This window comes from Rana temporaria, chromosome 4 (genome assembly GCF_905171775.1).
Source record: "Rana temporaria chromosome 4, aRanTem1.1, whole genome shotgun sequence".
Classification (NCBI taxonomy): domain Eukaryota; kingdom Metazoa; phylum Chordata; class Amphibia; order Anura; family Ranidae; genus Rana; species Rana temporaria.
This window is the reverse complement of record NC_053492.1, coordinates 146,729,814-146,745,427: the sequence shown is the minus strand read 5'-3', so window position 1 is coordinate 146,745,427 and position 15,614 is coordinate 146,729,814. Positions and strand designations below refer to the sequence as shown.

The 15,614-nt window shown below is 45.0% G+C and overlaps 1 protein-coding gene across 2 annotated transcripts in view; it reads right to left on the bottom strand.

The window, feature by feature from the left end:
- The window catches only part of RNF13 (ring finger protein 13), a 120,336-nt gene that overhangs the window by 52,706 nt on the left and 52,016 nt on the right, over positions 1–15,614 (bottom strand). For both annotated transcript variants that reach the window (XM_040349147.1, XM_040349146.1), the window contains one exon: positions 9,277–9,405. In XM_040349147.1, the coding sequence (XP_040205081.1) occupies positions 9,277–9,405 (129 nt within the window). The remainder of the gene's footprint in view (positions 1–9,276; positions 9,406–15,614) is intronic.

Below are 15,614 nucleotides of genomic sequence, written 5' to 3'. Positions count from 1 at the left end.
TGTCCAATTTTGGTGAGTCTGTGTGGACTGTAGCCCCAGTTTCCCGTTCTTAGCTGACAGGAGGGGCACCTGGTGTGATCTTCTGCTTCTGTAGTCCATATGCTTAAAGGTTCAAAGTATTGTGCGTTCAAAGATGGTATTCTGTATACCCTGGTTGTTGTAATGAGTGATTATTTGAGTTACTGTTGCCTTTCTATCATTTTGAACTAGTCTGCCCATCAACATGGCATTTTGGTCCACAGAACAACCGCTCACTGGATATTTTCTCTTTTTCGGATCATTCTCCGTAAACCCTATAAATGGTTGTGTGTGAAAATCCCAGTAGATCATCAGTTTTTGAAATACTCAGACTAGCCTGTCTGGCACCAACAACCATGCCATGTTCAAAGTCACTTAAATCCCCTTTCTTCCTCATTCTGATGTTCAATTTGAACATCGTCTTCACTACGTCTAGATGCCTAAATGCATTGAGTTGCTGTCATGTGATAGGCTGATTAGCAATTTGTATTACCAAGCAATTGAACAGCTGTACCTAATAAAGTGGCCGGTAAGTGTAGATGGAAATGTTTAAGTGGCCGGTCAGTGTATCTTATTTACTTGTTTTAAACAGTTTTTGTTTACATCCTGGTTTCCATGCCTAGGCAGAAGAGGAGGGGTTTTCTAAGCTAAGCACACCCTCCTGCCTGAACTAAGGGCAAATCGATTCCAGGAAGTAGATGCTACATAAATCATCTGCCCTTACTCAAGATAGCCATGGCCAGAAATGCTGGGGAGTGTTTTTCTAAGTAATTTCTCAGCAAAATAAAGTAGGGAGACATGGATGGATGAGGAGTGTGTTCTGAATATTAAAACTTTGCTAGTCATACTTACTTCGTTGGATGCAGCATCATCAGCATTCTCACTCCTCCCCGAGCTAAGTGATGCCGACTGTCAGTCAGCATTGCTTCTGCTCTACTTCTCCGCGCTCATTGGAGCACTGAGCTGTGGAGGGGCGGGGAACGGCCGTCTCGGATCCAGACTTGGAAGTCGCGATGACGCGTTAACTCAACTGATGGCAGTGACGTCAGCGGAGAGTGGGCTTTAGACCGCTCTCCGCTGAAAACGGGTCACAGAAGTGCAAAACGTATTGCACTTTTTTGACCCTAAGGAGAAGCCCAGCCTAAAAAGCTCAGACTGGACTTCTCCTTTAAAAATTGTACTTTTAGTCTGTGGTGCTCAGATACAGTCAAGTTCCACTTTATGCTGGATGTTTGTGTTTATGTCTACGGAGTTGAGGAAAAGGAGAAGAGATACTCTGTCAGACAATACTGGCACTGTTTATCACAGAGGGGAATGATGGCGATAAGTCAGTTTTCAAATCTGTCTGAATATTTCCCTCTGAAGCAATCAGATGCCAGTCATGCACAAGACTCAAACATGAGACTCGTTGCTCAGTCCAGCCACAACAGCCAATTCAAACAGCAGTCATCTAATATTCACAGGGAGCCCTCTTTCTAATAGTTTTGCCTTCTGGTTCATACATATACTTTAGCTAAAGTAAGAGCCGGTTGACACAGGGGCGACCTGGGATTCGACTTGAAGTTGCCCCAAGTCGTCCCAAGTCACGTGGTTGAGAAAATCAATGGAAGTGAATGAAGCCGTCTTAATACACACTACTGAAGTCGCTCCGACTTCAGAAAAGGTTCCTGTACTACTTCAATCAGACTTCTAGGCAACTTGTACCCATTGATTTCAATGGAAGTTGCCTCAGAAGTCTGATCACCGTCTTAACTGAAGCAACAATACAGGAAGATAACATACATTTCTCAGGCAAACCCCTCCCTTCCCCCTCCCTCCCACAGAGCTGATTGTTGTTTGAATGGCCACAGGAAAGCCTCCTGTCCTGGAGGCGACTTGAAGTTGCCTTGTACTGTCCTGGAGGCGACTTGAAGTTGCCTGGTAAGTTGCCTGATGATTCATACTCAAATCGTGTCCAAGTTGCCTCCCAAAGTCATGCTAGAAGTCGTGTTGCCCCTGTGTGAATGGGCTCTAAGGGTATGTGGCCTCCAGCGTTTTCCAGAAGAAATTCACAGGGACTATTCCCACACAATAACTAAATACACACTGACTTTTTCTATGCTATGCATATGCCAGCGATGTGCTTTATAAAAATAAATATCTGTGTACAGTACATGCCTCATGGAAAAGTTTACCATGGAGAATTCTGAATGCAGACATTGGCATTACAGAAAGCTGGAACAACGTAAAACAAAACAATTGTCATATACATGTTATTTCCAAGAGCAGGATATACACCAAAAGAAAACCATATAAGTCAAGGGCTCTTCTCAGTCCAGGGATCCAAAAAGAAAGTCGTTAACCTATTGGGACCCAAGAAGAGATAAACACAAAAAAAAAACAAAAAAAAAAAAACACACACACACACACACACACACACACACACACACACACACACAATGTCCTATTAGATTGTAGTAGAAAAAATATTGCGCTCATTCAGTGGGTATCAAGCAAGCAACTATAAGTGTTATACTACACAAAAAGACATATAAAAATAAAAATAAGCTCCGCTAATACAAATTGAAAATTTATAAAAGTGACCTATATATAGAAAATGTGAACAAATAAATAATAAGTACTGAACTTATAATATGACACTCTCAATGAAAAAAAGGAGAGTGACTACATTTAAAGAGTATATAAAGTGAACCAGTGACAGGTGAATTCACTTGAAGTCCAAAAAATTTGTAAACATAAAGTCCAAAAAAATCAATAGATGTTCGAACTTCAATCTCCAAGTGAAAAGAAATCCACAGCATCCAGAAACGTGAAGATAGAAAAGCACCTCCACCTTAATAAAACACTGCCTCTTACCAGCTAAAAACGATCTCTTGTTACAGGAGATCTCATATATGCTGGTAACTTCCACATGAATCTCCACCAGGAAAAGCATCAATACATGGTAGCCACATTTAGTGTATGTTGCGAGATATGCCATATAGAAGAAAAGAACCCGCATAGTGTAAAATCCAAGGTACATTTATTGTAAACTTAAAAAATGTGCACTTACAATGAGTTCCAGCGCTATAAGCATAAAATTATCGAGCCAGCCAGCTCCTCGATCTGCCTGCCCGCGTCTTCCGGGTTCAGCTAGTGACGCGGTGACGTCAGAACGTCACTTGCCCAATGTTTCGTCTCAAAGGGGACGTGGTCACGGGATTGTATTCTATTAGATTGTAAGCTCCCAAGAGCAGGGCCCTCCTAACCTACTCGTATTGAATTGTATTGTTGCTGTATTGTATCTCTTTATATTGTAAAGTACTGCGCAAACTGTTGGCGCTATACAAGTCCGTTTTAATAATAATATAAGGTTAGGTTCACATTTGAGGTACAAAAGGCGTGTAAAATTGCTGTTTAGCAAATGTGTGGGGGGTGCCAATAATCCTAATGACACCCCCATGCACTGGAAACTGCAGCGTGGTTCTCTGCGTTGGGAACTGCACAGCAGCATATGGTTTCCCTGCAGTTGCAATTTTGCAAAAGTTGCAAGGACCTTTTTAGATTTCCTGGAGTTGGGCTTTACTTGGATTGTTTGGCAGCTACATCCCAGATCATGGTAATATACATTTCTGAGCAAAGTGTGCTGTATTTGCCAATAATTATTAGCGTGGACAACTTAGGCCATGCTTACAATACATACATGTGGCCACCCATTGCAAACATATCTAAAAACCTGCAATTAGTAGATAAACAATCTTCCTCCGCTCTAAGGGTCCATGCACACTGGCTTCAAAAAACACTCAATGTCAAGTAAGCTAAATGTTATTCTATGTGTCAATGCACATTCGGATTTTAGTGGAATAGGTTAAGCTCAGCGTCTAGAGGCAGGCAGAAAAAAAAAAAAAACCTTCTGCATTATTGAGAGCAGTTTTTCGGCAGAAAAAAAAATAAAAACGCTAAAATACGCGTAAACGATAGTACAGAAAATGTTCAAAATAAGCAAGGTTTTTTTTCTGCCAAGGGAACTGGTATTTTTTTCAAGTCGAGTGTGCATGGAGTCTAAAGCTGCACTCTTACAGCCTCCTGTAAATCTGCTGCTAGTGTAAAATCGAGCCGTCCATACTCCGAACAAAAGGATGCACAGTCACATTCCAACAACTTTACACAAGTCAAGGAAGGAGAAGAGAGGGAAAGGGAACGCAAAACAAAAAGCGGAAAGAAAAAATATTCTGCCATAGGGAGTAAAGAAAATAATTCATAAAAAGGTGTGTTACATTGAAATTCATTCCCTAAGTGACTGCCTACAAAATGGGATGTACCACATTCCTAGTCTGGCAATTCACTATTTTAATATTAATCAAGTGACCGTTGACCATATGTCACCTGACCATATGTGGATCACCAAGATGGGCACAACTTGAACAACTAAATGATATGTGAAAACACCTGCGCTGATAATGTGAAAAATCATTGTGTTAACCCAGCTGCTGTCCTAACCGTGCCCCCGCCCCTGTACAAAATTAACCATTATTAACGAAAATGTGAACAGCACTAAAGTGTTATCCCTCCACATACAAAAAAAAGGGCTCAAATCAATAAATTACATTTCAGCTTATAACCCAAAAATAACCCCAAAAATTACAATACTATTCCATGCACAAAATAAGGAAATATATATAAAAAAAAAAAGCTGAGGTGCCACGCAGTTTAGGGCACAGTGTATGGCACATTAGTTTAGACACTATATTTTTCTTTATTCTGTGCACAGGATAGTAGTAGAATTCGTTTTGTTTTTTTTGCACATGGTTATACTGTAAACTGAGATCTCATTTTCGATTTAAACTCTATTTCATTATATACATTTATATAGATTAGATATTCGATAACACTTTAGTGCGGTTCACGGTATAGTTAATACAACTTGAACATTGACCATGGCTACATTTATACATGCTTTTTGTACCAGTCAGAGAGAAAAAAAAGCTAGGAGGCACCATGTTTCCAATTGTAGGTTCTCTCCTAGCTACAAAGAAAACCCCTGTAGGCCCAGGTTCACACTGGGTACGTTTTGCTTCGATTTGAGATGCGATTTCACATGTGAAATCACATCTCAAATCGGCGGCATTTCCTAATCGGTGCGACGCCGCATCATGCGTTGTGGAGAGGGGTGGGTGGGGATGCATTGTGGAGAGGGATGGATGGTGCAGGGGATGCGTTGGAGAGGGATGGATGGTGCTGGGCATGGGTGGGGATGCGTTGTGAAGAGGGAGGGGTGGATGGTGCAGGGGATGCGGTGGAGAGGGATGGATGGTGCTGGGTGAGGATGAAGAGGATTGCATTGCATTGTGAAGATGGATGAGGATGACTGTGTGGGGATGAGAGTTACATTGTGAAGAGGATCTCCACAGTGTGAAAGATTCAAAGTGTGGCAGCCGCAAATTGGCCTGGCTTCCACAATAATCGGCCGATGCCGATTACATAAAAACGAGAAAATATCGGCCAACCGATATATCGGTCGACCTCTAGTCAGATTCAACATTTTTTATTGGCAAATAACTATTTTTCTCATCAAATTCTAGACCACATGTGTCAAACACAAGGCCCGCGGTCGAATCCGGCCCTCCAGTACGTTTCATGTGGCCCCCACACCTCTCCTACAACGGTAGCAACCACCTTGTTTCTGCAGTAAACAGCAGAGGAGGACAGAACTCCTCCACCAGATCTTGCTCTTCTTTTTGCAGCCGCAGAGAGACTTTGCCCTCCACCCCTTCCCTTGCAGTTGGCAGCTGAGAGGGGGACAGAACTCCTTCTGCAGATTCAGCACTCCCTTATCTCCGCCTCCCCTGGTCTCAGCATTCCGCAGACTCCAGCCCTCCTCTGGACCCTGCACTTTCTGCTTCCCATCACTGCACCCAGAATGACAACTGTCAGAATGGAAAAAAGAACTCCTGGATTTCAGCTTACAGAAATCCTGCATATGTGCGGTTGATCATCCAATGACCCAAGTAGAGTCATTAGGTCATGTATCCAACATTCATGTTGATTACCTATGAATCTCAAAATTACACTGATTATTGATATATTCAAGGAACATTTCTAACAAACAAATCCTACTGCACAATAAACAAAACCAAATAGATTTATGCCCCAAAAGACGTGGCACTCTTCCCACCAACCCACATACAGGTTAACATAACTTAGTGCCCAATGAAGCACCACGCCTCTAGAGATAACAAACCCCATTAAATCAAAAATTGTGTTAGAACTGCTTCCACTATAAAAATCTTGACATCAGGAGAATAGTTAGTATAATGATCTAGATGATGACACAGTGTCATCCATCAAAAATTACAAAGTATAAATGAGTACAAAAAGCTGGCATCACATGTCAACCATTTGTCCCCCGTACACCATTTTCCAGTTTCATATCTCAAAAATACCTCTTTAGATTTTAAAACCAAAAATTGGGAGGAGGTTACTCACCAAATCTCCCAAACAGAGCCAATACTGGCAACAATAGGTAGGCCTGTAACTGAAGCATTAGATTTGTGAACCTTTGGGAGGTGATGGAATATTGGGGTTACAGGGAACTCCCATTATCAATCTCAGAGCTAAAAGAAGGTCTAAAATGCCCATTGGTTATGCTTCACAATGTGGCTAGCAGATGATCTCTATTTAGCTTACAGTTGGTGCTCTTATCTGATAATTGCCTAGGTCCTATTGGCTTCTCCGATAGTCCTCTCTGTTTATCACTATTGCAGCTACACCTTTAACTGCACCATTTATAGTGATGAATTTCTCTTTGGGAAATTTAAATCTTCATCTGTTGTCTACTCATGTTATGGTTTCCCTTAAATCTGCCTACACTCACCTTCTCCAGCAAAGTGACCAAATCCTGTTCAGAACATTTTTGGAATAGATCAAGCTTCTCACCTTTGTCATGATTGAGGTAAAAATTAGACCTCACATTAATTGAAGACTCCATTTTAGAGGCTCTTATTCTATTAGTAATCTTCAAACTTGAGTAACCTCCATCTATAGAGGATAATTCATGGACGTGCAAACATTTTTAAAATCTAAACTAACATCACATTGTTAATGTGTACATCTTGTTACTGTGTGTATTTCTTGTGTCTCACAGCCCGTCTCCTCAATCTCTTCCTGTAAGTTTCTGTATTTGTGAAATTTGGGCTTTTTAGTTGTTTATTTGTTCCTCATTACCAGAAAAAGTATCTGCTAACTTCCCCTTCCCATCACTACTCCTGGAACGTGAACTCACTGAGGACAGAAAATATAGAATTCCCCCCTCAATATCTGAAAAACTAAATATCTTTTGAGTATTTATAGGAGTCGACTGGATACACTGAAATCTTGATAGTCTTAATGGACTCTCAAACATTGTCCTCTTAATCTTGGTGATCTCCTCTTTTAAAGCGGATGTGCCACGGGAAAAATATATTAAAAGCCAGCAGCTACAAATACTGCAGCTGCTGACTTTTAATATAAGGACACTTACCTGTCCTGGAGTCCAGCGGTGATCGCAGCAGATGACGAGCCGATCGCTCGTCACCCTGCTGCTCCCCCCTCCATCCTCGGTGAGGGAACCAGGAAGTGAAGCGCTCCGGCTTCACTGCCCGGTTCCCTACGGCGCATGCGCGAGTCGCGCTGCGCCCGCCGATTGGGTCCCGCTGTGTGCTGGGAGCCGAGTGTTCCCAGCATACAACGGGGGGACGGACGGGAAGGAAGGAAAAAACCCGTCCTTTGCCCGTATCGTAGGGCCGGAAGTGGGTGCAGATACCTGTCTGTAGACAGGTATCTGCACCCCCCTCCCCCTGAAAGGTGTCAAATGTGACACCGGAGGGGGGGAGGGTTCCGATCAGCGGGACTCCACTTTAGAGTGGAGATCCGCTTTAAGAGATCAAGTTTAGCATTTAAACGTGTTGTTCAAATCTTGGAAGAGTTTCTCCAATTCAGTCTGGATGTTCCGAATCTCTGCATGTGTTTTTCTTCCAAGCAAGTTTTCTTATAAATTTACAATTAATCTCATCAATTTGAAAGAAACATCACTAAGTATTGTAGTCCAATCCTCCCACAACTCAATTTGCATCATGGCCCATAGTTTAAGAAACAATTGCTATAGGAAACATGTCTACCCCACCCCTTCCCTATGATAACAGTGCTCTAAAATGTAGAGAGAAATGATATACATTTCAGCAGGCTTTACAGGGTCCCAAGATTTTGGTTATGAAGATATCTGCCAGACTGTAATGCCCTTAAAGTGTTACTAAACCCACAACTGTAAACTCAGTCTGTATATTCAGTAGAGAATGCTTGTTATACTCACTGTGAAATCTAAGGGGGTTAATCAAATGCATTGTGTAAAAAGGCTGTTTGATCCTGTCTTCTCTGATCCTCCCCTTCTTCCACTGTCCCCAATCCATCTGATAAGACAGAGCCCTTGGAGTCCCTTTGCACATGCGCAGTTTGGTGTGTATTGCTAGAGAAGTTTTTTTCTTCGGAGGGTGCATGTGATCAGCACAGGGCCAATCAGCACTGTCCAGACAGAGGGTCAGGTGTCATGCAGCCTCAGGAGGACAGTCAGAGGAGAATGAAAACTCCTCCTACAAGCTTTAACCAGACACTGATAGATGTTAAAAGACTGATATATGCTGTTGTGTATACATATTTAATAAAATAGTTTAGATTTACTGAGATAATTGCATTTCCATGTTCTGTGTACTGTGGTAAACCAGATCTAGTGAATGCGGGGGTCCTGGGTTTATTAACACTTTCATTTGATCGAAAGCCGAGCTGGACAGCAGAAAACGTGCAAGCATATTATATCTAGTGTACATACTGGTATATAACTGTTGCAGAAGAAATGTATACCAAAAAGGTCTAAAGTGGTCTATCAATGTTTTCACCCACTATTCACACATTCACTGTGCCCTAAGCCTCTGTTCAGAGGTCCAGCTTTGAAGTTATGCTACTTCAGCGCAATTTCAAAGTGACTTGTGACTTAATTTAACTGAAGTTTATGCAAGTCACAATGAAAAAAAAAAAAATTGTTAAAAGTACTGCAGGAAATTTTTTCATAATCGATTGAGTCGCGAAGATAGGAACAGTTCCATTGCCAGCAATTGGGTACGACTTGTCCTGCAATTTGTAAGTGTCAAATCACAAGTCAAACCGGTGTGAATAGGGGCTAAATATGTCCCTAAGGCCTTTCATTCTACAAGAGAACAAATCTGCACACAGGGATCAAGGTCATCTTACCTTAATGTCAAAGTTACAGTCCAGTCTCCTGATAAGCACCACATAGACACTCGAGCTGTTGTCCTTCTGCACTGGTGGAGGAGAAATGGGCTCGCAAGCATTCTCTGGTTTAGAGGATACCAGAAACCCCTACAAAAACACACAACAAAGAATATTAGGAAACATGAAAATACACTTAACATACAAGTATATAAAATTGTTCTAAAGGCAGAATGTTTTTTTACCTTAAAGGGGTTGTAAAGGTTTGTTTTTTATTTTCTAAATAGGTTCCTTTAAGCTAGTGCATTGTTGGTTCACTTACCTTTTTCTTGATTTCCCTTCTAAATGTTTTTTTTTTCTTTGTCTGAATTTCTCACTTCCTCTTCCTCCTCAGTAAGCTTGCCCCTGTCATCTGAGCTATTCTGGCTGGGGGTTAGTCAGCGTGCTTGCCCCCTCCCTTGGGACTGCATCCCTGCGGAGAGACGATGTGAACGTTCACAGCGTCTCCCCGCAGGGATGCAGTCCCAAGGGAGGGGGCAAGCACGCTGACTAACCCCCAGCCAGAATGGCTCAGATGACAGGGGCAAGCTTACTGAGGGAGGAAGAGGAAGTGAGAAATTCAGACAAAGAAAAAAAACATTTATAAGAAAATCACAATTGGCATCCTTTACCATTCTCTGCTCCCCCCCCCCCCCCCCCCCAAAAAAAAAAAAAAAAAAAAGATCAGGCTTTAAATATGCTCTTAAGTAGAAGGTACTTCTTACAAGCAGCTAAAAGTCTCTGTGCATAAAATGATTTACTGCAACTTAAATAAAGGTTAGATCATGCAGAAATTGTCAATTTTTTTTTTTTTTTTATGGGAATCACAAATTGCTGCTTTTTTCCCCCTTTTAGCCCAACTGATTTACAGTACACATTTCAGAATCCCATTAGAAAAAAAAAAAAAAAACTACTATTAAAATCACTGGTGGGGAAGCTACTAGACGTTTATTGTCATATATGTGGCTCTTCACAACACCTTAAGGAATGTTAGTAAAAAAACAAAAAAAAAAAACGTATTACCAGGTGCAACAAATGTGATGCCATGTAATCCCGATAAAGTAATTTTCCTATAAATGCCATTGATGACCCAACATAAACCCAAAAAAATAGGATTTTTTGTACTCACCGTAAAATCCTTTTTTCTGAAGTCCATGGACGGACACAGCTCCTTAAATCTTGACAAGTGGGTTATGTTCCCTGTTTACAGGAGAGGACTAGGCAGAAACATGTTAAATAGTTAAATACATGTTACATTAACAGAGTTGAACAGCCCCGCCCAGGGGGCGGTCCCTCCAGACATAACCCTCCTCACTGCAGCTTGCAGCCTCAGTTCGTAACAAGCAGTACAAACCTAAAAAGGAGGGGTGGGAGCTGTGTCCGTCCATGGACTTCAGAGAAAAGGATTTTACGGTGAGTACAAAAAATCCTATTTTCTCTTATCGTCCATGGACGGACACAGCTCCTTAAATCTTGACAAGTGGGACGTCCCCAAGCAGTGTCAAAAAACGAGGGGTGGGAAATATATCAGTAAAAACAATTTTAACTTCACCCCAAAACAAGCAGAACTCCTCAACGGAGGAGGTGCAACTTTAAACAGCCGCCGGCAAAAACTAGCGGCTGAAAAAAACATCATAAGATGCACTCACAGCAACCATGTAAATTCTGGAAAAAGCGTGAACGGACGAGCAAATCGCCGCCTCGCACACCTGTGAGACCGACGCATGATGTCGGGAAAAAAAAAAAAAAAAAACCCAGGAAGCACCAATTGCCCTGGTCGAAAGTGCCGTGACCGGAAAGGGGGGCCCGCCCTTAGGAGCATAGGCCTGTATGACGGCCTGCCCGATCCACCGAGAAATGGTGGTCGACGAGACCGCCAGGCCCTTTTGTGGACCAGACACCGACACAAAAGAGAGTCAGAAGCTCCGAAATGGAGCCGTAGTAGGCTGGTATACCCGCAAAGCACGGACCACGCCTAAAGTATGAAAGGCCAAAACCTCCTTCGGAAGAAGGGAAGGTCGCGGGCGCACCATCACCTAATCCTTATGGGGGATCAAGCATGGCGAATTAAAGAGAAAACCGCCAACTCAGAAACCCCTCTAACAGAGGTAAAGGCCACTAAAGGGGCCACCTTCTGAGATAGTGTCAAGAGAAAATCTCTCTGATGTTTCCAAAAGGAAGGTTCCTGAAGAACCGAGAGCACCAGAGTCAAAACGCATGGGGGAAGAGATGGGCCAAGAGGGGAAAGTATATGACAAACCCCTTGCACACAAAAAAAGGGGACCCACCAGGGAACGGGCCGCAAAAAGGCCACTAAAAGAACACAGCCAAGGCTGAAATCTGCCCCCAAACGGTGCTTTAAGCAATTTTTAGATCCAATCCAAGCTTTAAAAACAGCAGGACCCTGGACACCGAGAGTACACCCGTGGACGTCACTCCATCCCTTCGCACCAAGAGAGGTGCGACGGTAGATCCTCCGGAAGAAGACTACGGTGCCCTGTTGAGATGACCGAGTCAGACAGACCCTGGTCACCTAAAGTCTGGCTTCCAATAACCATGTTAAGCAAGTCAGTGACTGTACAACAGGAGGAAGTATGGGACCTTGAGACAGGAACCTCCTGTACCAGGCGCCCGATATCAGCGTACCAAGGACGCCGAGATTAATCTGGAGCTTTTAGAATCATCGGGATCTCCTCAGCATCCACTCTGTGGAGCGGCCGAGGAAGCAACTACCATGGAGGAATGGCAAAAAATCACCGATACAGACAACACAGGGCCACCAGCGCGACTGACGCGTCTGTACAAGATCACTAGACCTGGCCACTAACTGACACCCTTGCGGCGGAGACAAGCTGCCAGGAGATCCATGCCATGTGAGGCTCACCTCCTGTAAGGGAGCCGAAACACCCCAAGCACAAAGACCAGTCGCCCTGGTCCAGCATCTGGCGACTCCAGTAGTCCGCCTGCCGGCATACCTGATGGTAGACTGAAGCCACGGCCGTGGCGTTGTCCGGCTGAAACCAGATCGGTCGACCACAAGGAGAAGCATAGCCTGATCGCCTAAAATAGTAGGACAATGAACAGTAGACAGCACCTGGTATTCCCAGGCGGTCTCCCACCAGGCACTAGCCAGGCCCGACCCTGGGTAGCTACCGAGACCAGACACATTCAAGGAGGTGTGGTCATAGGTCCACGCAAGTCCAGCGACTCAGGGCCGACTGGACCCCCCAGTTTTGTGAACCTCCAGGTTCACAACCCGTGAGCTGGCATCCGTCGTAAACACCGACCACTGGAAGGAAGGAACAACTTCCCGGACCGAAGAGTCGGGAATCTCTGTCACCAACTCAGAGAGACTCTGACTAGGTGGCGCACAGGAATCTAATGATTTCAGAGACAAGAGATTTTTACCACCTGGACAGTAGTTCCACTGGAAAACCAGGGTGTGGAACTGGGCATACAGTACCACCTTGAAGGAGGCTACCCACAGACCCCGAACCAGCAGGCGCCCGGAGAGAAGACCGATTGCGTGATGCCAATACCTTCTCTGCAGACTGAAGAGTCTGCAATTTCTCCAGGGGAAGGAGGACCTTTGCCACTGAGGAGTCTGGATCAACACTAGATACTCCAACGCTGAGTTGGAACCTAGCATGCCCATAATTTGAACCCTGGGTCGCACACATGGAGGGCAGGCTTGCTGCCACTGAGCTACACTTTCTGGCCTAAACATTTAACATCCACCCGAATCTTCGGAGGGTCTGAATGGGAATAACCCATCCACTAGGTCGGAGACAGAAGCTGCTCTCAGAAGAAAGTCGTCAAAGTAGCCAATGAGGCAAAGCCTCGCTGTCCCAACAAAATTCAAATAAGTGCGAGCTCCTAGCTGAAAACCCATGGTGCTGACGCCAGATCAAAAGGGAGGGCCACAGGCTGACAGAGACCCTTCTCTCATCACGAAGCACAGAAAAAAACACTGCGACATGTGCAAAACGGGACATGCATGTATGCGTCCCTGATGTCCGAGGACGTCATGACATCCCCCGGATACCACCGAACAAATGGATTCCATGCGGAACTACCCGACGTTCACAAAGGTATTTAGGGCCTGAGGCCCATAGAAAACCCCCAAAACTCTCGTCCTGCAGGAAAGGTAAAATTACCTTGCAGCTTAGCAAATCCCACACTGCCCAAGGCAGACCGACGGGCCGGGAGGGGAAGACACAAGGACAGAACTTTGTTCTGTGGATAGGAGGAAACCCTATCTAGTACTCCGAAGAGACCACCTCGCAGACCCACTAGTCGGAGAGCAGGGAGGTTTCACTGAATTGTGAACCTGCAAGCCACCCCTCCCACCTAGAGACAGGGAGGGAAGGCTACATACATTGTCAGGATTTGGGTGCCGGCGTGATCGGCTTATGCACCCAGGGACAGATTAGTCCCCCAGCTGGGCCTTTGACGGCCTGGGAGGGTTGCCCCTAAATAATACACACACATAGTGTGTATGTATATTATGTAGGTGTATGCACACATGTCTTTGGAGGAAACCGGAGTACCCGGAGGAAACCCACGCAGACACAGGGAGCGACAATGCAAGCTCCAGGCAGATTGGCGTCAGTGTGCAGATTGGCGTCAGTGTGCAGATTCGAACCAATGACTCTTTTGCTGCCAAGTAATGGAGTTAAGCACTACACCACCGTGTGCATAAAACCATTCTGAAACAGACGCCCTGGATAACAAGGGCGCAGCATTCAATGAAGCATCACAGACCTATATGAGGCCCTGGACCAGCTGGTCCGCTAGGCTAATAACCTCAGGAGAGAGTCGGTGCTCCTCCACTGTCTGGTGCAAAATGCTCACTCTGTGAGTTGTATACAGCACTAGGGGTCAGGACTACTCCAAGATGGCCGCCGAGCGTTCAGAACGCGGCCACAGGAAAATGGCCAGCACAATGTAAGCTGCGCCATAGCGTGGCTACGATAAAATGGGCGCCAATGGGAGTTTTCAATGTAATTGAAACACCTCCAAAAAAATAGCGCCAGCGACCACTGAGACCCCAGTGTAGTGGCCACAATAGGCCGCAAGCCAGACCCCAGCATGGTAAACATGGAACGGGTCAGTACTTCGGATCTTCTATCAGTCAGATCCATACAAGCAGGAGCTCCCGCCCGGCGGTGAGGGACTACAAAAGCCCTCAGTGGCTTTTCTCACTCCGCATCTCAGAAATTATCAAAGAAGGGCACAGAAGGAAAAAACCTACACAGCGGTCTGATTTGTGTGATCCAAAAAAGACCGAGCCCTCGGCGGAAACCCAGCTGCACTATGCAGCTTAGGAGAGTCCCTTGCAGCAGTAAAAAGCGCACCCATAAATGCCTTATTCTGCCTTTTTTATTTTATTTTTTTTTTTTTTTTTAACTAGGTACCTAGTCCATGGCTCCATAACAGAGCATTCCCCAGGGGATAACGGGGAAGGGGGCACTCTTTTACCGCCCGCCCGCAGTCCACCCCCACCCTGGCACAAACTGTGTCCAGGACTAACAATAAAAACTCTGTGGGAATCCCAGGTGCTAACACCTGCTGCCACCACCAGCATGTGGGGAAGGACCCAGATACTGACTCCAATATTTACATAGTGTGTATTATAATATGCACACCTGTCCATACAAATAGACAAAAGCTCCTAGAGCCCTATTCAGGGCCTCTCACCCACTTGCTGCGCTGACCAGGGGTAACCAGGGGACTCCCTCAGGAGGAGACTGCCCAGCGCTGCCTGTGAGGAAAAGAACCGTGAGGTAACTCTGCAGGGACCTGTGTTTAAACAGGAAAAGCCTCCTAGGGCTGTTTTATTTAAGCATAAGACACAGATACAGCATAAAAAGCAAAACCGTTACAGGTGTCACCAATCAGTCAGCGTCTGCTGAAGTATAATCATAAACATCTGTGCTCATCACAGGGCTTTTTAGCTCACAGGAAAGCCCAATACAAAAAAGAAAAAGCACAGGCCAGATAACACAGTCCCCTCAGGAAGGCCCCCTCCCCCCTGACAGCGGCAATGTTAGCAATGCAGCAAGGGAAAGGAGCAGGGAAGTAAGGGGAAGGGACCCCCGAACCCCAGGAATGCCCAGCCGTACCAACCCACCGAAGCAGGAGGGACTGTACTTACCCGTCCAAGCGAGGACTCGCTGACGCATTCCTGACAGAACTACAACCGCAATGGAGGTAGCTGTCGGCCCGGTCCACTGTGAGTGAGACAACACCACAGCTCAGTCATATGTGGACCTCGGAGCAAAGCTCACTGGCCCCCCCAGGAGTCATGGGGTATGGCG